Source organism: Palaemon carinicauda, chromosome 5 (assembly GCF_036898095.1).
Source record: "Palaemon carinicauda isolate YSFRI2023 chromosome 5, ASM3689809v2, whole genome shotgun sequence".
NCBI lineage: Eukaryota > Metazoa > Arthropoda > Malacostraca > Decapoda > Palaemonidae > Palaemon > Palaemon carinicauda.
In genome coordinates, this window is record NC_090729.1 from 141,720,392 (window position 1) to 141,743,193 (window position 22,802).

At 46.2% G+C, this 22,802-nt stretch overlaps 1 protein-coding gene across 5 annotated transcripts in view; it reads left to right on the plus strand.

Moving 5' to 3' along the window:
• ClpX (Caseinolytic protease chaperone subunit) overlaps nucleotides 1–22,802 on the plus strand; it is a 241,868-nt gene that overhangs the window by 10,503 nt on the left and 208,563 nt on the right. For all 5 annotated transcript variants that reach the window (XM_068374151.1, XM_068374155.1, XM_068374153.1 and 2 more), the window contains exon 2: nucleotides 8,930–9,097. In XM_068374151.1, coding sequence (XP_068230252.1) covers nucleotides 9,019–9,097 — 79 coding nt within the window. In that variant the 5' untranslated portion in view covers nucleotides 8,930–9,018. The remainder of the gene's footprint in view (nucleotides 1–8,929; nucleotides 9,098–22,802) is intronic.

Genomic DNA, 22,802 nt, shown 5'->3' on the forward strand with positions numbered 1-22,802 from the left:
AAAGTCTCGAACTCCTGCGAGACATCTCCTTCCATTTAAATTGATCTGTAATTCGAATAATCAAAGGAATGACACAAAGGCCATATCCTATACGGATATCCGTAGATTGTGTCATTACCATGTAGAAACTAATGTAGGTCCGACAAGACCTCATTAATCCCCGTCGAGTGCGACATCTGAAGAACTAGCCGGGTCCCAGGTGCTTCAGCACTAGGGATCGTCCTTCTCTTGGTCATCTACAAGACCTGAGCAAGTAACGGTCTTAGTTAAAAGACTGCCTGACAAGAATCTCTCCCAAGGGGTAGATCTCGTTCTTCTGGGTTTGACGCTTCCTATAGAGGCATCAAAGAAAAGAGGGGGCCACATACAGGGCCATATGTCCTTAGGACTGTGATCAGAGCACAAATGATAGCGTCTCTTAATCCCTTAGTAGGCACCTTCTATCTTCGGGAAAGTCTCGGGGGGAATGACAGTGATTCGTCGTTTTTCCGTTCGAGGGAAAACACTTCCTGCTCTTACGTGGTCTCCCCTTCGGGGTATCCTGTCCACGGGTTTTGATTTTATAGACTCCACCCCTTCTGCAGGAGTATTCCTCCTACAGCCTCAGTTTTAGAGGTCTTCCTTCAGGAAGCGGAATGAATATCAATGACAAGGAGTGATATTCTTTTGGTAGGAGAAGGACTGCTGTCTCCTGTTCGATTCCCTTTAGTGATCAATTTTCTTCGGGAAAGGAATAGAGGGCTTCTCCCCACTTCCGTGCAGACTTACAGTCGGACTTGTCTCATTAAGGGACTCGACTAGAGCTATGGTCTAGCCTTGTCATACCGAGGAATTCTCCTGCAGAAGGGTTGGAGGCTATAAAATCCAAACCCGTGGATAGGATACCCCGAAGGGGAGACCACGGAGGAGCAGGAAAACACTTCCTGCTCTTACGTGTTCTCCCCTTCGGGGTATCATGTCCAAGGGTTTGGATTTTATAGACTCCACCTCATCTGCAGGAGTATTCCTCCTACAGCCTCTGTTTTATAGATCTACCTTCTTGTAACGGAATGAATATCAATGACAAGCAGTGATCTTTTGGCAGGAGAAGGACTGTTGTTTCCTGTTTGATTTACTTTTTCGAGCAATTTTCTTCCGGGAAGGAATAAAGGGCTTCTCCCCACTTCCTTACAGACTAATAGTCTGACTTGTCTCATTAAGGGACTTGACTAGAGCTTTGGTTTAGCCTTGTCAGCAAGACTTGTCTTGCTGAAAAGACAGCATGTCTACATCTCTGGAGAACCCATTACGTACTTCCTTTACGACTAGATACTCCATGGTGAGAGTCAAGTGAAGTCTGGTTTTTTCCTCTTCTCAAGAGTGCTATTCTAGTAAGCACTCAAAAATTGCCAACGAAGGAAATCACGCTCTTAGGCTCAGGCAGTGGAAGACCTTTGCTCATCCATCGAGCATCTCGTTGCTCTCTCTAGAGTTTGAACCGATTACCCGTAGTGGGGTAATACAGCCTTTTACGGGAAGGGTAGCTCTAAACTGTAGATCTTCCCCTGATCCCAAAGGCAGGTCTTCCCCAGTGTGACACTCGACCAAAAGAGAGACATACCCTAATGGTCTCTCTTAACGTCTCTTGCTCATGGTGAGAAACCAAGTAACATCCTATTATGTTCCGGGCAGCTTGAACCTCAGGGTCAAGCCCTACAACGGGGAACCTGCCGCTTTGTAATCAAGGTTGTAACACAGGTAATTACTTTGAGACATACCTTGAGGAGGGTAATTACCTTGCCCGAAGGGTATAGCACACTGGGTCAGATACTCGCCATTGTTTTTCTTTGTCACCCCAGTGATTATATTGAGGCCATACCTCAGGAAAACAATGAAGGAGTTCGCTGCTTAGGTTCAGCACGCTTCGCTAACCCTAGGAATTAGAAGGTCAAAGGCGGTTGTAAGGATCTCGTCTGTGACGGGGACACAGGTCCTATACCAGTCACAGAATCCGTCTCCTCCTCCTCATAAAGATGACCCAGAGCTCTGAACATTTTAAGGCAGAATCCATCCATAACTTTTTCAAGCAGCTCCTTTGTGACACAAACCGTGCCATTGGTAGAGTGGATATGTGTCTAATCTTCACCTCACCCTACTTATTGTGTTGGTAACACAATAAGTGTTTTAATAATACCACGGGCTCCTTGTTGGACATGTAGTAGAAGGTTGAAGGCATTGGCTACCCGGGGTAAGACTGGGATGAATGAAAGTATGCCTGGCTCTTACTTTTAGCATCCTCCCCTCTTTAGAGGAACAGCACCATGGGTCCCTTTGCAAAGTTGGCTTCAACATCTACAGGTAATAACCACTTCCCTTGTGAACCAAGTTGTTTTTCCTATACAGTACTCATACATGTCCCCAACGCCTCCTGTGAGGTAGGCCTTGGGAAACATCTTTTTGTGTAGGGCTCCTATTCAACTAGGAGCATCTTCTTACCAAGACATTCTTATGATATCTCGCACAACTACTTTCGTTGCTCAGGTCGCTATCACACTCACTTGTATTGATGTGCGAGGTGCAAGGTTTCCCTTGATTACAGTCTAAGACTGTACGAGGGAATCCCGGGTCAGTGACGAGTCAGTAGTCGGACTTACCGCCCTCCTAAGGGTGAGTCATCCAATATACAGTAAATAGCGGAAGGTTTGTTAGCATGGGAACAAATGACAATTTCAGGGATAATTTGTGTTTTTCCGTAACTAATACAAACCTATAGCTATTTATTTAAATTGGCCCTCCATCACCTGTCCCCCAGTAAGTCCTGCCGGCAAGCAAAAAGTCACGTGGTTCATTGAACCGTGAGTAGATATAGGTGACTGGGTAGCCCCCAACTACCTCTTACCTACCCACTATTACAGTCATACTTCTCTTCACGGAAGACTGCTTAACGAAATTTTCAAGCTGTGAAGGTTTAAGGGCCAAATATGAAGAACTTAAGCTCCTTATTCATGAGCATTCCCCCATAATTATTTGTCTACAGGAGAGCAAACTTGATCATAATACCCCTTGTCCTCGCGAATATATTAGTTATAGGACACCATATGATCACCAAGTGGGGAGCCATGGCGGAAGTCTCGTATACGTTCGTCGAGATGTTCCCCAAGTTTCTCTGTCTATTCGTACACCTCTGCAGGCAGTGGTTGTACAGATTGACATAGGGCGAAAATATACAATTTGTTCTCTGTACTTGCCTCCAAATGATAACATTTTGTATGATAACTTAGTGGAGGTGATTCAACAACTCCCTCAACCTTTTCTTTTACTTGGAGATTTGAATGGTAGACATCCTTTGTGGGGTGATGTTTTAGCAAACACAAGGGGCAATATAATCTCATCAATTATGGAGAATGAGGATGTGGGACTCCTTGATACAGGAGAGCCCACACACTTCCATGTTCAGACAGGTACCTTGTCATGCATTGACCTTTCAGTTGCAAGCTCTAACTGCCTTCTCGATTTTGATTGGAGGACATTAGATGATTGGCATACTAGTGATCATGCACCAATCATTATAAACACCAACAATGGTCCACCTTTACAGGGATCGCCACGATGGAATCTTGACAAGGCGGACTGGGATAAATTTCGTGAGCTAAGCGAAATTTAGGGGGATGCAGGACAGGTTGAAAATATCGATGATGCCATAGACTTACTGAATGGAACTCTCCATACAGCAGGAGTCAATTCAATTCCCAAAACAACAGGGTTATTCAAACGACGACCAGTCCCGTGGTGGTCTTCAGAACTAACTGCCCTCCACAGAGCCACAAGAAGATCTCTAACACGATTGCGTAGACGCAGAACTGATGAGAATTTAATTATGTACAAGAAATGTAGAGCACAGTTCCGCCGTGCCATGAAAGAAGCAAGGCGCCAGTCATGGATGTCTTTTGTTTCCTCCATTAACAGTAGAACACCACCATCTTCTGTGTGGAGGAAAGTAAAAAAGATAGCTGGCAAATTCACCCCCAACCCACCACCAGTGTTGAAGGTGAATGGCCAGTATGTAACTGAAGCAAATGATGTTAGCAATGCCCTGGCTAATCATTTTTCAAATGTATCCAGCAAGTGTGAAGGAGCCCCTGGTCACCAGTATAGGAGCACTGAAGAAAAGAAAATTTTAAATTTTGCAACAGGAAGGGAAGAGTCGTATAATTCTCCTTTCACTGAAAGAGAATTTGATTCCGCACTTGCTCATTGCAATGATACAGCCCCTGGACCCGATGGAATTCCATATGCAATGATTAAACATGTACATTTTAATACAAAGCTATTTATTTTAAGCATTATTAATAGAATATGGCATGATCATAGTTACCCAAGTGTTTGGGAACTAGCCATTATTTTAGCCTTATTAAAACCCGGTAAAGACAAGTTTTTAGCAGCAAACTATCGTCCTATTGCATTGACATCTTGTTTATGTAAAATCATGGAGAAGATGGTCAATGCAAGGCTGATGTGGTACCTTGAAAAGAAGGTATTTTTATCATCGATTCAATGTGGATTCCGAAAAATGCACTCAACGACTGATGTGTTGATACAACTTGAGTCTTCTATTTGTGAAGCCTTTGCTTCCAAACAGCACCATGTTACAGTATTCTTTGACCTTGAAAAGGCATATGATACCACATGGAGGTATGGTATTCTTAAAACCATTCATGAATTGGGATTGAGAGGAGAGCTACCCCTATTTATTCAGGCATTTCTTTCACGTGGAGTTTTTCAAGTGAGAGTGGGGGAAACTCCATCAGAGAGTAAGTGCCAGGAAGAAGGAGTTCCTCAGGGTAGTGTGCTGAGTGTAACCCTTTTTGCACTAGCAATTAATGGGATATCCTCAGCCATTCCCCAGGGTGTTCTCTCAACATTATTTGTGGATGATCTCTCAATATCATTTGCTGGCACTAGAATGGCAATGGTTGAGAGAAAAATTCAACTCTCTATTGATAAAATTATCCAGTGGGCTGACATGAATGGATTTAAGTTCTCGACAAGTAAAACTACCATTGTCCATTTTTGTCGTATCCAGGGAGTACATCCAGACCCGGATATATACATTAAAGGTCAACGGATACCATGTGCAAGAGAAGCTAAATTTTTAGGTTTGATATTTGATTGTAGTCTTACATGGGTTTCTCACTTAAAAGCATTAAAAGCTAAATGTGTTGAAGCTCTGAATATCTTGAAAGTATTGTCCCATACATCATGGGGGGGGCAGACCGCAATACCATTTTAAAATTATACAAGGCCTTGATTTTTTCCAAAATTAGTTATGGTTGTGAAATATATTCTTCAGCCACCCCAAGCCGGTTAAAAATATTAGACTCGATACATCATGCAGGTATTAGATTGTCTACTGGAGCTTTTAAAACCTCGCCTATCCCAAGTCTCCTTGTTGGTGCTGGAGAGTTACCTCTAGACCTTTACTGAATGTCTTCCATTCTTCGGTATTGGTTTAGTTTGCAAAGACTCCCTAACTCTCTAGTAGCCTTTCAGACTGCAAGCCTTGTAAGACACGCATCATACTTTGAGTTGAACCCAAACTCTCCTCAACCTTATGGCTTTCGGGTGAAACGATTATTAAATAGTCTGGATATAATTAGAAATAAGGTACTTCCATTCGAGGTATCATCAACGCCTCCATGGAAGTTACCAGAGATATCTTTTTGTAAATATTTTATTGGAGATAAGAAGAATATGTCAGACCTAGAAGCCAGGTCTCTTTTTAATGAACGTGTTAAAGAACAAAGAGGATCAACTTTTATCTATACTGATGGCTCCAAATCTGATGCTGTCGTTGGATTTGGAGTACATAGTAATGGTTTTAATTGTAGAGGTGCACTTCCTCTGACCGCTTCCATATTTACTGCCGAACTGTATGGCATATTAACCGCTATTGAGAAAATAGCGTTGGAGAAGGAGGGTAATTTTACAATTTTTAGTGATGCAAGGAGTGTCCTTCAAGCTATAGAAGTTTTTAATTCTAATAACCCTCTAGTTTTAAAGATTTTAGAATGGCTTTTTATTATTGGACGGAGAGGTATAACAGTTCAATTTTGTTGGGTTCCAGCACATGTAGGTGTGTCCGGGAATGAGAAGGCAGATTCACTGGCTAAGGAAGCTGCATCCGAGTTGCTGCTAAGAAGGTATCCCATTCCCTGTAATGATTTCTTACCTGACATCAAGAAATTGCTTTGCAATAAATGGCAACAGCAATGGGATAGTCAAGATGGCAATAAAATGAGGGAAGTAACAAATGACATATCTCCTTGGAGGTATAATATGATGCCCCGAAAATGGGAGACGTCTCTTTGTTGTCTCCGTATTGGTCACACTCGGTTGACACACTAGTTTCTGCTGAAGGGCCAACACCAACCGTATTGTGACGACTGTTTAGTACCTCTAACAGTAAGGCATTTGTTGACCGAATGCCCCAATTATAACAACTTAAGGAATAGATATTTGTTTGAGGCTCGAGGTGAGGGTGGCAGGTTCATCCTTGCCAAGATTCTTGGAAATGATGTGTCCTACCATGCAAGTGGCATTTTTTATTTATTTCAGAAGCAGGTCTTCTGAAAAATATTTAACTTTTATGACATTCAATTTTTATGATTTTAATTGAATACTCTTTAATTTTTTATTCAATTTTATTTTTTTATTTTTGTATACATAAATTAAATGTTACCGGCATCAATGACCTTAGATGTCAGGATGCCTGAAAACTCTAAATCAATCAATCAAGCCGTGAAACAAGATGTGAATATTTTTATGACTCACTTTACGAAAAATGTTTCATTTTAAGAAAAAAGATTTGCCAGCTAGGCCGAGAATAAAATAGTCACCCATCTCAAAGAGTTGAAGAAAATGGGTTCAGACAACAGAAAATGTAGCTGTAGTTTATAATAGGGGTAACGATAATAGTACAGTACATATGGAACTGTATATTTAGTATATGTACAGTATTGTACTGTATGTATTGTATTATTTTCCCATTATTATTACATTATGTAGTAATAACTACTTAATTTACAGGTATTAACAGTTAGTTTAAGTATATTGAATGGTTCAAATGTATTTGGCTTTACAGTATTTCATTGTGGTTATACAGTAGCTTTATTATGAGATTTAATGTGGTGTTTTGTAGGGTTTGGAGTGAATTAGACAATTTGCATGTGAAATGTGACTCCCAACACTTAAAAAATCACTTTACGAAAGCCACTCCAGAACTAATTAATTTCGTGTTGTGAGGCATTACTGTAGTTGTTAGGTAGGGTTGCCACCTCGCACTTTAAATCTAATGGCTGCCTTTCAGCTTCGCCGAAGTAATATCCAATGTAAATAGCTACAGGTTTGTATTAGTTAGGGAAAAATACAAATTATCTCTGAATTTGTCATGTTCCATTGTGGCTGTGGAGGGAGTGGTTGCCTAACCTTGTTCCACCTGTTGTTAACCAGGTACCTTATTACCAATTCAATGGCCATTCCAGCTTTGCTGAAGACACATCCCTTTTTAAAGGACTGTTTTGTATTACTAGGGAATTTCAAATAACATTTTTAAAACTTTTTATTTCTTTCTGGCATCATGAGGTCATCAGACAACCATATCCCTCACCTGGCAAAGGGGTTGCAGGCCCAACTCATGCTAGAGCTGAAAATTTTTTAGGGTATCCTTCCCACACTAGCCTTCAGGAAGAACCTACCAGTGGCACAAGGGTTGAAGGCAGCAGTCTGGAAATGCCAGACAGCCTTCACCTCCCACTCTTTGCGAGAGTATACCTACAAGTCCTGGGCTACCTTTATCCCTGGCCCTGTGCTTGCTGCTCAACAGCTGTTTGTAGCTAGAACACCTGTGAGAAGCATCTCCTCTAAGATGATGGTCATTGCTTGAGGCTGGGAATGGAAGTCAGGGACTGGCTTTTTCTATTCATTCTTTCCCTTTCCTTGAGGGAGCAGCAATGCAGTACTTAGCCTATTTGATGGACTGGACAATGATGCAGTTAAGCCTCATAACCGAACAACCTTTCTTTTCAGACGATCTGCGGAAAGTACGTTCCCCATCCTCTTCTAATAATGGGGGTGGTTGGATGAATGTATGCCAAATCCATTTCTTGCCTAGAGGTGTGTGCACATTCTGACAACTTGTCCAGAAAGGGATTTAGGATCCTCCATTGACCAGATACCATACAATATTTAAGCTACTGTGCTAGCCCTACGATTTTAGCATCCCTTTGCTAAACTTGTTAGGAGGATACCGAAGTCGTCACCTTTGCTCCTATTTTTGACCAAGCAGATTGACACTTATGGGGAAGTTAAAACCAGACAGAACAGGAACTGCCTCCCACCAATGGGTGGGTCTTCTATTTAAAGGATGAAAGGGGTTTCTGCATTAGAGCAAGTCACAAATTTATGAAGTACTGTACTGCACTTATGAATTTGCTACCCTTCCACCTCAACCACCTGTCACAGTCCCGAGCCAAAAGGCAAAAGTGATTAGTCTAGCTTACTGACAGGTGGGTAGGGCTTCGATGCACCACCTGACAGTTGTTATAACTACTACTTCGTTGTTGCTTTAATGGCTATTACAGGTTACACTGAAATCATACTCCGGTTAAAAGTGCAAATCACTTGTGTAACAAATTACTGTACAATCACTGATTTCAGTTAGTACCAGGAAGTCTTATATTAGACATAGCAATGTAATGTGTATCTAGGGTAAGTGCATTTTTTTCAGAATATGATTTTATCTTTTTTTTTTTTTACAATTATCTGTCTTAATATTTTTTACACAAAACTAAACCTAACAAATTTTTCCATATCTATTAAATAGTAAAAGGGATGAGTTTTAGGTGTTTTTATGACATCATAGCTATTCAGTAATCCCTTTCTTATCTTCCAGTGTTGAGTACTGTTTACAAGAAGTTATTAGCAAAAGCAGATAACTAAAGGATAACTGGAAGTCTAAATTGAAAATAGAGAATAATCACTATGTCTGGGGTAAGATGGGGCGCACGATCCCTCAGGTACCTTGTCGCCGTCAAAAACTCCAAAAGCCTCTCTCGATATGGTAAGTGTATTTTGGTGGTTTTTTTTATTACTTTACTCATCTATCCTCATGAGAAGTTTGCAATTGTACACACCAGTGCCTGTTCTTTGTGCTTTTAATAACTTGCAGTGATAATTTTATACATTTGGAATAGCCCTGAGCTTATTAGGTGCATTGGCAGGAGCTGTCATTTATTATAAAAAGGGAAGAGATTAACTAGCCCAATGAATGAAGTTTGACTTATAGAGCAGGCCAATAATAAGTATCCAAATTCCTATATTGAATATCGGCCTGTACTAGAGCATTTGTTCCTACACTATTAAAAACCCCTGTCCTTTAATAGGGTTATGCTGCTGTAAAAAAACTACTGTTTCAACACAAATATATCAGCGCAAGCTTGATTTCACCATAAAAACTCACACTAGGTGTCAACAATCCTTCATTAGTTGGAGGGGGTAGTAGGGCGACAGGCTGATCTCCCTGCTCACAAACTCACTCAGTGTGCTCCTTCACTTTTGTTTTGGCTACGGTCAAGTGCAGACGTATTATCTCTCTCTTCTGGACTCATTCTTATCACAGTCAGATCTCCTATTTCGTAAGGGTTAAGTTACAGAGACAGGTGCAAAAAGCAAAATATTGCGAGTGCTTGGTACCCTAGGGTGAGATAATTCCTAATCTAACAACTCACTGCCATTGCTTGTGACAACTCACTGCCACTGCTTGTGCTCGGATAATTAACCCACTAAGTACTGCCTAATATTGTTTGTTCCCGCACTAACAAACCTTCCATTGTTTACATAGGATATCGCTTTCAGCGAAGCTGGAAGGCAGCCAATAGACAAAGAAAATGCAAGGTGGCAACCCTACCTTCCCACTGTTGTGGGTCAGTAGGGGGTAGGTGGCGGCTACCCCAGCCACCTATATCTTCTCACAGTTCTCAGAGCTGCCTCACTTTTCTCTTTTGGGTGGTTGAGATTGGACGTGTCCGCTCTACACCTCTTCCCAAGGCTCGCCATTAGACATACAACCATTACTTTATACGCTTCCTTTCTCTTTTCAGGTGTGAGAGTACTCCATCTTCTGATGCTCCCATGTCTACCTGTCCTGGTTGTGAAGGTCGCCCTTGCAGCACCTTCAGGTCGTCTGTGGACACAGACCCCTATCTGCTGTGTCCTGCCTGCCCGGTGGTGTTGCTGCTAGCTGGCTTCACCCTGCAGTGAGTGTCAGGAGTGGTCTGCCTCCCAGTGGGAGAAGTTTGGGTGGCGCAGGAAGAAGAAAGCTAAGAGAGATCTTTCTTCCCCGGAGTCTGCCTCCGCAGGGAAAAGAGCTCGGGCTTCTTTTTCTTCCCGCACCCCTTGATCGCTTCCCAAAGCTCCTCCTTGCCCACTTGCCTCTAGGAGTCGGTCAATTAGGAGCGCAGACCGACTTACTCCTTGTCGACTTAGGGGGACTGGGGGTTGATGCTTCCCCTAGTGAAATATCTTCACCTCCAACCATTGTCAAGCTATTTTCCCTTGCGGATGTGCTGCAGGCTTGGCCGTCCTTGGGGGTTTCTGCTCTTCTTTCGTAGGTGCCTCTTCTGCAACTCCTTCAGCGTAGTGCGAGGAGAGAACCTTCCTGTGTGGCAACCTCATCATCTGCCCTGGTGTGTTGTGAAGTCTACCTTTCACCCTCTCCTGGCCCTTCCACGCGCGGATGTGACCACTTTCGTTCGCCTTTACAACGGCCTCCTGCTGACGATGTCCCCGCTTGCCAACCTAGGGCAACATCACTGCCTAATCCTAACATAAACCTTGATTCTTCCAACAGAGATGGTTCCAGCTCGCGTGCACTGCCCCAGCAAGCTGATGAGGTTAGGCAGGACGGTCCTAGTGAGCGCAGTGATCCTCCTTTGACGAGCTCTCCACCTGCTCGCCCTTCACCTGGACGTGTGATGACATCCCGTCCTGTAACAGGATCACCTTTACGAGCTTTATGCTCACCCGAACCCCATTGACGAGGTTCAAGAGATTGTTCGCGATCTAAACGTTCGCATGATAGCGCTACGCGCTCTCGCCATAAAGACCGTAGGCATCATGGTCTATGCGTAAGTCTTCTAGGAGATACTCCGGATCTAGGGCGCACCCTTCAAAATCAAGAGCTTCACGCTCAAGCCTCGCGCCCACGATCATGATCATGGTCTTCGCACACACGATGAAGATCACGGGCTTCGCGCTCAAAGTCTCACGCTAAGCACTCACGATCGCGAGGCAAGCAATGTAGATTGCGAGCTAGACACTCACAATCGAAAGACCGTCACTCTAAACGATCGCGATCTAAGTGTTCTAAACACACTAGATCGAGAAGACCCTCCTCTAGAGGACCTCTAAGACGTGCGCGCTCTCCATCCCCGAAAGGTGCTACATCTCCTGACCCTCATTCCTATCGACCTCGGACCGGACAAGGAAATGAAATAGACCAACCCCTAGAAAAGCCTCTGTCAAGAGTACCTCTAGCACCTTTCAAAGCCTGGGGTGTCTTTACAAACCGTTCACCTATGCAATGCCCCTCTATCAGCTCTGCTGCATGCAAACGCTCTCCCACCTTCTGCGTTTCCTCCACTCCAAGGCTCCCAGCCCCACCATCTTCAGGGGTGCAGAGTGCCCCTTTGGTACAAAAGTTCCAGAGGCCTTCTACTTCTCGTTTGTCCTCAGTTGCTCGCAAAAAAGTGACATCTGCTTGCGACTCGCGTGCCATTGAGCGCGAATCTCTTGATTCCGCGTGAGTTGCGCGCGATCCACGCATTGTCGCGAGTAAAGTCCAACTGCTGAACAGGCGAGCATCTCGCGGGCTGAAACCATGTTTCGCAAGCTAGTGAGGATTCAACTCCGACATCCTCCACTACTGACAGCTCTAGCGGCAGGCCAGTCCCTTTTCCAGAATCTTTAAGGAACCTCCTAACAAGTACACAAACGTGATACAATGTCTCCAGCCCCCTCCGGGGTTCTCACCATTGCTCCCACTTGTACCAGGCCTCTGGGAGTCTCCTGCTTGGGGGGGGACTGCTTGCTTCCTCGCCTGTTCCAGCCACTAACCCCTTTAGTCCGCCAGAGACTGCAGCTGGTGGACTACGAGACCAGTTCTTGGTCAACCCGGCCAAAGCCAGTATGCCAGAAAAGGCTCCAGCAGCTACAGCTGAGACAATTCTAGCCAAGACAGGGGCCATCCCAAAGCTCAGGTGCCAGGCCAAGGACACCACCAGACCAGCCGTACCCGAAATGACGACATCATCGCAGGGAGTCTACCAGTGAAGATTCTGGTAGTGACACTTCCAGCTCCTGCTCCAGTGTTAGCTTATCTGATGTCTCCACCAACCAGGTCCAGTCCCTCCAGACAGAACGCAGTCTGCCTGATCTGCTCAAGGTCCTCGACTCCTGGAATCTTCCAGCTAGAAACTGGACAGAGTTTTGCCCGATTCCTGAGGGATTTTGAGGTCTACTGTGTGAGTAAATATACCGCAGGAAGCTCTGGCCGGTGGACCGTTGAGCTAGAAAGATTCCTAAAGGGGGAAATCAAGGAGTCGTTCTCGGCCATAGGAGGTCCCGAGATCTCGTACCCCGACATAAGGAACGCCTCCTCGACTGGTGCCGAGAAGCCCGAGAGCGGCGTGATGCAAGTCATAAGGTCCGGTTCAGCAGTGCCACCTGTGGCAAGGGCGAACTGCTGAAGATTTACGCCGTCTGGTCGGCCTCCCTGCACAGATCAGCCTATCCTCGCCGTAGTTTGGACCGTAGGGAGCTTAGGCGGAAGCTCCTCAGACCTGTTCAGAGCAGAGCTGCTAGTTGGTTGGAAGTCTCTGGCCACTATTAATGTCTCCGCTGGCCATCAGGCCACTTGGCAGGATGTTCTACACCTGTTGAGTGTTCTCACCGAGGCATCCCATCAGCGAAGCCAGAAGGTAGAGAATTTGGCCATCAGTCGTGTGGGAGTCATGGCACGGCTCGTATGCCGACAGGGTTGCCCTGGCTGCCCCCAGCCATTGGCCTTGACCTGACAGAGCGTATTCACGCACTCCTCCGCGACCTGTCCCCATACCTGCATCTGTGGAAGTGCGCCTGCCACCATCTCGCACCCCTGATAGGTCTCCTCAATTCCAGAGAAGGTACTGCGCATGGTGCCAGAAATCAGGGCACCTTATGAACGAGTGTCGCAAATGCCTCAACCTGTCCCTATGCTGTGGTTCGTCCAACCATCATGTCTCACAGTGTGGATGACAGGCGCCGCCTATAAGCAGATCACCCGTCCAGAAGACAGCTAATGCCCGCAGCCCTGGGAGGGAGACCATCTCTGTCCAAACTCCTTCAAGGTGGAGAGCAGTAACGGTGAGTGCTACTCCGACCACGTTGTCCTATTCTGGATCAACCAGTAGCTGGAAGAGCCGAAGTGGGAGCGAGTCCAGTGCTTCTTCTTGGACTTTGGAGAAGAAGAAGAGGAAGAGCAAGAGAGCAAAGCCAAGGAAGTCAAGAGCTGAGGAGTATCATAGGGCTTTAAACACCAGGCCTTCGATGTAGAAGATGGGGCTACATCGAAGGAGGGTGTGAGTGCTAGAGTGCGTGCTCTTAGTATTCCGGTGGCAGCCTCGAAAATCTTGATTTCCAAGGTTACCCCTCAAATTGAAAAGGTCAATTACACCTCCAATGGCTCTTTCAGGATTGGCCAGTGATAACCTGTCCTCGGTACGGTCCAGAGCTTCTCCACCTGACTCCTCCAGGGAGGAAGCAGGAACTGAGGCAGTATTGAAAACCCTTCGTAGGGTTAACCTGGCGCAGTTGGCTCCTGTACCACTCATGGTTGTCCCAGTGACCATGTCTGATTTTCCATTGGTAGCGTTGGATGCTCTCATGACTCCGTAGCCGAGGTCGACCTCCTGTCATCGAGAGTAGGACAGGATTACCAGCTGCAGATGGTGCTCAACACCATTGGTCTGAAGGGTTTAGGGCAAACAGGACCAAAGACCTTAGGTACTGTACTGTTGACCCCTATACTGCATGGAATGGCTGAGCACGTAGTGCTTGGTTACCAGTTCTTGAGAGCAAATATGGTGATAGTTGACGGAGCCCAAAATTGGCTGAGCGTTGGCAGTACTCTCTAAGAGCCTCTTTGGGAGTATTATGTCCCGATATGTGGAGCCTGTTGTCAGCAAGTGCTTTACGCAAGCTAGGTGATAGTACTCCTTGTCCTCGCGAATATATTAGCTATAGGACACCTTATGATCACCGAGTAGGGAGCCATGGCGGAAGTCTCATATACGTTCGTCAAGATGTTCCTCAAATATCTTTTGTCTATCCGTACACCTCTGCAGGCAGTGGTTGTACAGATTGATATCGGAAGAAATTATACAATTTGCTCTCTGTACTTGCCTCCAAATGACTAAGGCAGACTGGGTTAAATTTCTTGAGCTAATTGAAATCGAGGGGAGTACAGATCAGTTTGAAAGTATTGATGATGCCATAGACCTACTGAATGGAACTCTCGATACAGCAGGAGTCAATTCAATTCCCAAAACCACAGGATTATTAAAATGACAACCAGTCCTTTGGTGGTCTTCAGAATTATCTGTCTTGCACAGAGCCACCAGAAAATCTCTCGACTAGATTGCGTAAACACCGTACTGAGGAATATTTGATAACATACAAAAACTGTAGAGCACAGTTCTGTCCCACCATGAAAGAAGCTAGGCCCCAATCTTAGGCATCTTTTGTTTCCTCAGTCAACAGTAGAATACCACCATCTTCTGAATGGAGGAAAATATATAAGATTACCGGCAAATTTACCCCAAACCCCCCCACCAGTGTTGAAGGTTAACGATCAGTATGTGACTGAAGCAAATGATGTTAGCAGTGCCCTGGCTGATCATTTTTCAAATGTATCATGCAAGTGTGTAGCAGCTCCTGGTCACCAGTATAGGAGCATCCAAGAAAAGAAAATTTTAAATTCTCCAACAGGAAGGGACGAGTCGTATAATTCTCCATTTACTGAAAGAGAATTTGATTCCGCACTTGCTACTTGAAACGATACAGCCCCTGGACCCGATGGAATCCCATATGCATTGATTAAACATGTACATTTTAATACCAAGTTATTTATTTTAAGCATTATTAACGCTGTTACTCCCAATGGACGTACAGTGGTACCTCTACATACGATCTTAATTCGTTCCAGAAACTGCTTCGTATGTTAAAACAATTGTATGTTGGAGCAAATGTTCCCATAAGAATACACTGTAATTTGTATAATTCGTTCCACACCCCAAAAACCTATATTAACTCCTTAATAAATTACTAAATATAATTACACATAACAATAACATAACTGCATAAAATGAAAGAAGCATGTAAAAAAGATAATTATAAAGAAATAATAAATAAAAAATGTGTTTTATTTTCACTTTACCTTAGAGACAGGCCAACGCAGGTGTAGGATTTGCTACGCCAGAGGAGACGGACGATCGGCGAGAAGTTAGACATGGTGTTAACATGTTCTTTAAATAAATACTCTCTCTCTCTCTCTCTCTCTCTCTCTCTCTCTCTCTCTCTCTCTCTCTCTCTCTCTCTCTCTCTCTCTCTCTCTCTCTCTCTCTCTTTTTTTTTTCCTTTTTTTTGTTCTTCACTGTTAGTGTTACGTAGAGACGTCTATTAATTTTTTCTGAGAGAGAGAGAGATTAAACAAAAATGTGTTGTGTACATATGATTTTTAACAGCGTTAACGAGGTGAAAGACAGTTAAATGTAACTAAAAAAACAATATCAGCGAATCTGAATTTCTTTATTAACTAAAACAAATATTGATACAAACACACTCGTGTGCGTATGCGCAAACACACACACGCACGAGGAGACACGATCAGCGAGGAGGTAGAGATGGTGACTGCAATAACATACCGTAACTGACACTACGGAAATTTTAATCTAACTTAGCTTATTTATTTTTTTTTATTTTTATATTTCATAATTTTTACATTTTTTTTTCTTTTGATTTTTTATTTTCATCACTTTCAGTGACGAGTTACGGTATGTTATCGCAGCCACTATCTCTACCTCCTCCCTGACCGTCTCTCTTACTGCGTAGCAATTCTTGCACCTGTGTGTGTGTGTTTGTGCATACGCACACAAGTGTGTTTGTATCAATATTTTTTTTAGTTAATAAAGGAATTCAGATTAGCTGTTATTACTTTCTTAGTTACATTTAATTGTTTTTCAACTTGTTGACGCTGTTAAAAATCATTTGTTCCGACACAGATACTTAGCTCGAAACACTTTCTTAGGAGTCACTGGTGGCTCCTCTCTAACGACCAGAGTTTTGTGTAGTTTGCCCTACTACCATTCTCTAAGTGACCCGATAGCGGGAGAGAACGTGACCTGGGGCAATGCCTGAGGTCGGCCATGAGGTTACGCTCTCGACCTAGGCAGTATGTTTTCTGGTCGCGTTGTGTTCACACACCGCTCTTCAGTTCTCTGTGCGACCCCCTTTGTGCTCGTTACCATGTGGTTACCACATGGTCTGGATTACTTCACGAGTGATTAGTGCCTTAACTGTGTTCTTTTATAATCGTTCCATTGTGCTTTTACTGGCGTTTTAGTGCTTTCCCTTTGCTTTATACTTGGGTCTAGCGATCTCTGTGTTGTGCTATGGAGCACGATCGCCATTGTCCTGGGCCCAGAGCCGGGAAATCGTGTGGGGCTTTCTTGTCAAAGCTTGTTCGCCTTCAGACACGTGTCCCGAATGTGCCGATTGGAGCGAGGTCCAATGGGTGAAATGCGGCACGAAGAAGAAGACGGCTTCGAAGAGGTCTCCTTGGGAAACTAGCTTGTCTTCCCCTGCGACGTCGGCAGGAGAGGGGTCAGGTAGAGTGCATTTTTTAGGGGACAAGGTAAGTCCTTGAAGTGTAAGAAGTTGGTGCCTCTTTCCCAAGGGAGTGATGTTGTGGGGGGAAGTCTTCTTTGTCCAGGGCAGATCAGGCGCCTGCAAGTGAGTGTGTGGGGGTCCAAGGGACGCAACTCTCTCTCGTAGGGACCGCGTCTCGGCGGAGGACCCCATGTGGCCTAATATGTTCCATTTTTTATCACCAGATTCATGGGTAGAGGCCTCAGGCTACGGAAGGATCCGCTGGCTTGGGATGTACCAAGGCTGCCGTTGAGGTCCCCGCTGGGCATGGAGGAGGGCCTATGCTAGTCCTTCCCCTTCATGGCTCGTTCAACGGCGGGGTTACTGAAAAGCCATCAGTTCCAGAGAGTTTTCATCTGCCATCTACGTCAGGAGTACGGCGTAGCCCCAAGAAGCCACAGTCCGGTATGAGGTCGCAGTACGAAGGCAAGTCAGACTCATTGGGGCGCGATCCGTCGGGCCCTTCGATCGAGGAACGTCGGAGACGACACAGGAGGAAGAGAGATCGGTCTGTGTGGAGGAACTCCCCTTGCGGTCTCCCACAGGATCTCGGGACGGGAAGTCCCCGTTCCCCTCCATACAAGCCAAGAGCCTCGCCAGAGAGTCAGCCGATGGGCGGAGGGCCTCGTCTTGTAGGCCTAAGTCCCGTCTTAGAGCCACTCCATCCGCTCAGCGGAGGGAGCCGTCTCCCAGGATGGGCAGCCTCGACAGGTCTCCCCATAGAGATGATAGACGGGGACGGGCACCTCCGTCGAACTTTTTCACGGAAAAGCCCGTCCCGTCGTCCAGGACCTCGAAGAGAATGGGTCCCGATCCCAGACAACAAGCTGAGGGACCTAACTAGGACCTCAGGCTTGATACCTAAGAGAGCAGGAGACAGTCCACCAAGAGCCTCGCCAGAGAGTCAGCCGAGGAGCGGAGGACCTCGTCTTGTAGGCCTAAGTCCCGTCCTAGAGCCACTCAATCCGCTCAGTGGAGGGAGCCGTCTCCTAGGATGGGCAGCCTCGACAGGTCTCCCCATCGAGATGATAGACGGGGACAGGCACCTCCGTCGAACTATTTCACGGAAGAGCCCGTCCCGTCGTCCAGGACCTCGAGGAGGAAGGAAACGTCAGGCGAAGAGGGTAGAATGAGCCGAGGGTCCCGTCAAGGTCCCCGTCGGATAGGCGTAAGGCAGCGAAATAGACGATTCTACCCGACTCTCGCCTCCACGGCAGTGCCCCTCCTCAGTCCATAACCTAGGGCGGAGGCGCCCGTCGCCACAGCTCATCAACCCCGGACGGAGTATCTGGTCTACAGCAATGAGGGCATGGCAACGGAGGACTCCACTTACAGGACGGAGGCCCTCGTCGCCACGGCAAGACCCATCCTAGCGGAGGACTCCGCCTTTAGGACGGAGGCCCTCACCACCACGGAGATGCCCGTCTTAACGGGGGGCCTCGCCTACAGGACGGAGGCCCTCGCCACCATGACTATGCCTGTCATAACGGAGGACTCCTCCTAGAGGACGGAGGTTCTGGATGCCACAGCAATTCCCGTCCAGTGTAAGCTCAAAGTCCTGTCTACAATCACGAGCTCTGTAGGAGGTTCTCCCGGTGCAGCCTCGACGAGTCAGCCCGCGGAAGGAGTCTTCGAACACCTTCACGGAGGAGCCCGTCCCCTCCTCGAAGGCTCGAAATGACGGAGGCACCCGTCTCGCCTGGAAGGGCTGAACCGCGAGACTCGGCAGAGCGGTGGGACCCGTGCTGACTCTACACGTGCTCGGATCTCTCCGTGGCACCCCTCCACGGAGGAGCCTGTCCCTTTATCAAAGGCTCGTTAAGTGACAGAGGTGCCCGTCTCTCCGGAGGTCTTAGCCGCAGGTTCCGTCAGAGTGGAGGTGCCTGTGATGAATCTACACCCCATCGCGAATCTTGGAGGGTGATCTCCTTGATAAGGGGACACAAATTGAGCAGCCACTACCTCAAGAAGTAATTGACTGGCGCTCTGGCCTTAACAGGATTATGGAGGAGCCTGTCTAGAAGAAGTCATTTTCGGCTCCTTCCGAGGAGAGGGACGTAATGTTGGGCGTACCCATATTGATAAGGTGTTCACCCGCATAGGGACACCTCCAAAGGTCACAGGAGACAGATCCTAAGGAGGGTTCATTGGAACTTAAAGGAGAGTTGGAACCAGAGAAGTTCTCCGGACAAAGTGGTGCCAGTCCGGCAAGAAACCAGACAAGCCATAGAATGGTGGCAGGATCGGTCACACACTAAAAGGGATGCTGCTGTCCTCCCAACCTCCGAAATCCGCCAGTTTACGGATGGGTAGAAAGAAGGAGGGGGAACGCACCTCCGGGGAAAAGACAGCGAAGGGGACTTGGACAGAAAGGGAGAAGTCCCTACACAGCAATGTCCTAGAGATGAGAGCGGTCCAGGAAACCTGCAAACGTTTCACGGAAGACTTGAAAGGGAATTCAGTGGCCCTGATGTCGGACAATGCAACCGTGGTTGCATACGTTAAGAAGATACGAAGGGCCCGTGACCATGCCTCTCCCCAGCGCAGGACGGAGGAAGTGGTTGGTGAGACTACGTCGGCGATGGAGGACTCCGCGTATAGGAGGGTATTCGCCTTCATTAAAGGCTACAATAGCCTGGTGGAACCCGTCCCACGAGAGGTGGAGGCGTGGACCTCGGGCTTGAACAAGTTTCTAGCCTACACCGCCCAGAAGAAATCCTCACTTTCCCTTCCTGAGGCCAGGAACGTGGGAATTGGAAGAACCCACATGAGTTATCACCCGCAATAGCGATTCCAGCACAGGCTATAAAGCGGCGAAACTCCTGCAGGGACTTCAGGCCCAAAGTAATTACCACACGTGGGAAAGTAGACCAAACGGGGCATGCAAGACTGGGGAACCCCTGGACATCCTTTGCCGGGGCGTCTCAGACGGAAGGGCAGCATCAGCTGCCACCTTCTTCTCCCAGTTCGAGCCCGCTGTTTCAGAGGGAGGGCTAGGATCAAAAGAGTTGTGCGATCTGGCCCTTCAGATCCTGGATTGGGAAAGAAAGAGGAAATCAACCCGACAGCAAGCTTCATTCTGGGGAAGAAGAACGTCCTAGCAGACGGCCTCAGCAGAACGGGACAAATGGTAGCGTCGGAGTGGTCCATGCACTCACAAGGGGCAAGCGACTTCATTCAGATGTGGGGGCCCCCGGTAATGGATCTTTTTGCAACAAGGGTGAACGAACAACTCCCCGTATTCTGTTCACCTGTCTCAGACCCGAAGGCGGCATTGGAGGACGTGTCTCAACACAGATGGGATGACCTAGACGTGTACGACTTTCCCCCCCTTCTCCCTAATAAGTCAAGTCCTCAACAGGGTGAGGGCAGCAACCAACCTAAAGATGACTTTGGTAGCGCCTTTGTTGGCCGGAGAGAGAGTGGTTCGCAGACCTAAAGAGTCTCGCCACTCTCCCTCCCTGGACTCTTCCCAACATACCAGTTCCCAACATACCAGACCTATGGAGACAACCCCATTTTCAGTGGTTTCATTGTAGTGGTTTGTGGACTGTGGCCAAAGGTAGCACCCAAGCTGCCTAGTATCCGAATGCCGACCACAACCCGACGTTCACTACACAACAAACATACAACGGTGGAATACCCAAAATCCTAATTAACAGTTCAAAGCACTGGGCACCACCCCTTGATTTATAATGGGCAAGGGGACCCAGCTAGATCCTGACTTAAACCTTTGCTTCTCCTCCCTTTTGCTTGCTGATCATAAGTACAAGTATTAGAACATTAGGTGAAAAGAAATATTGTTTAATTAATTACGGGACACAGTGTGGGAGGAAAGAATTATGATAAATTATTGTACTTAAGAGATCGTAAAAAAACAGTGGCTGGGGAAAAGAAGCCGTGGTGGGAGGTTTTTGAAATAAAATGCTCGATTCCTAAAAACAAGGAAAAAAATATTTATTTATATTTATCTGTCAATTCCAATAACCAAATTTAGGGCAAAATTATCAGTCCTTTACACTCCAGCTCCACAAATAACAAACAAACTAGAAATTACCCATAAGAAAATATAGATGTGTGAAAGTACTGTGCTACCATACTTTCCCCTGAATCAATACTGTCCCTTCAATATCCAGTTCACCACTAAGCCGCAAAGTCACTTACAATTTTTCCATATTCTGAATAGTTCAGCCGCATACGCTGCTGTGCAGGTCTCTGCGGGCCCACCATTACAATGTCTCGAAAAGTTTGTCAACAGTACATTTGAAATCTCTCAATCTTGGAAGGGGTTTTGAATAAGTCTGAATTCATACTAAACTCAAAAGTCACTCTCTTCCTAACATCGGAATTCACTTCTTGAGCCTCTGACCAGATATGCCATTTCAATAGCTCCCGTTAACTATTTAATGTTCATGACACTCTCAAATAGCACCACAGTAGCTTACTTCTAGTTACAAGGTATGGATATAGAACAGCATCACAGACTAGTACAGACTGATAACATGAAATATCCTAAATTCGCTCTCCCTTACACTCCCTACTGAGTGTAGGGGCTGCTGTCAATACCTGGAAAGGAACAATAACAAATTAAGACATTTTTGGAAAAAGGGGGCTTGAGGGATACAAAAGAAAAAAAATAAAATCAAATATATTTCATACACACACAAACCACTAAAGTTTTCTCAGTCACAAACCCTTATATATTGCATCATGAAACCCACAAGCCCTTCGTCTTCGTGCCTGGAGGTTATCCAGCGCCTCCTGAAAAGACAAAGGTACTCAAGCAAGACAGATAGGAGGATGCCCCTTTACCTGAGGAAATCCTCTACGACCGTCTACCAATCCAAGTGGACGATGTGGGTTAAGTGGGCAAGGACAAGAAGATAGAACCCTTAGAAACATCCGTGCCCATTATAGTGGATTTCCTGGTCCATCTCAGGGATAAGTTGGCCATGACAGTCCCAGCGATTAAGGGAGTTCGAGCTGCCCTTGGTCAAGTTTTTCTCCTGGAAGGCATAGTTCTGGGTTCTTCAAGACTGATGTCCATGCTCATCAAGGCTTTCGAGCAATCAGGCCCCTTCCGCCCCCGAGAATCCCGAATTGGGACCTGGCAAGGGTTCTGGATATGCTCCGGAAACCACCTTTCGAATCTCACATTCAAAGCGGTCTTCTTGTTAGCGTTAGCCTCGGCTAAGAGGGTGAGCGAACTACAAGGATTATTGTATGAGGTGGAGCACTCTAGAGGAGGGAAGGAGATAACCTTCAAGTTAGTCCCCTCCTTCGTCGCCAAGACACAGGATCCGTCAGTTTGGGTTCCGAGGTTTGAGAGCTTTACTATTCCAGCAATCCCAAATGAAGGAAACCAGGAAGGTTTGAAATTGTGCCCTGTCAGGGTGATTAGGAAGTATCTTAAAAGAACGGCAAAGCTCCGCCCGTTTATTAAGAATCTTGTCGTTTCCTGGGGTTAAACGAAAAAGAACATCTCCAAGAATACAGTTTCCTTTTGGGTCAGACAAGGAATTAGGCAAGCTCCCTCAAATGAGGGGTTTTCAGTGCCAAGAGAACCCAGGGCTCATGATGTTAGGGCTCTAGGCACCTCCTTTGCATCTGAAAAGAACATGTCGGTAGCTCAGGATCTTCGAGCAGGAACTTGGTCTAACCAGTCGACATTTCACCGATCATTATCTCAAGGACGTTACGAGGAAGTCCCGGGATGGGCTTTCGATCGGGCCGGTCATCTCAGCCTTCCATTTGGTTTGACGACTTAAGCCCCGGGCTCGATAGTGAATCACAAATGTTTTAGA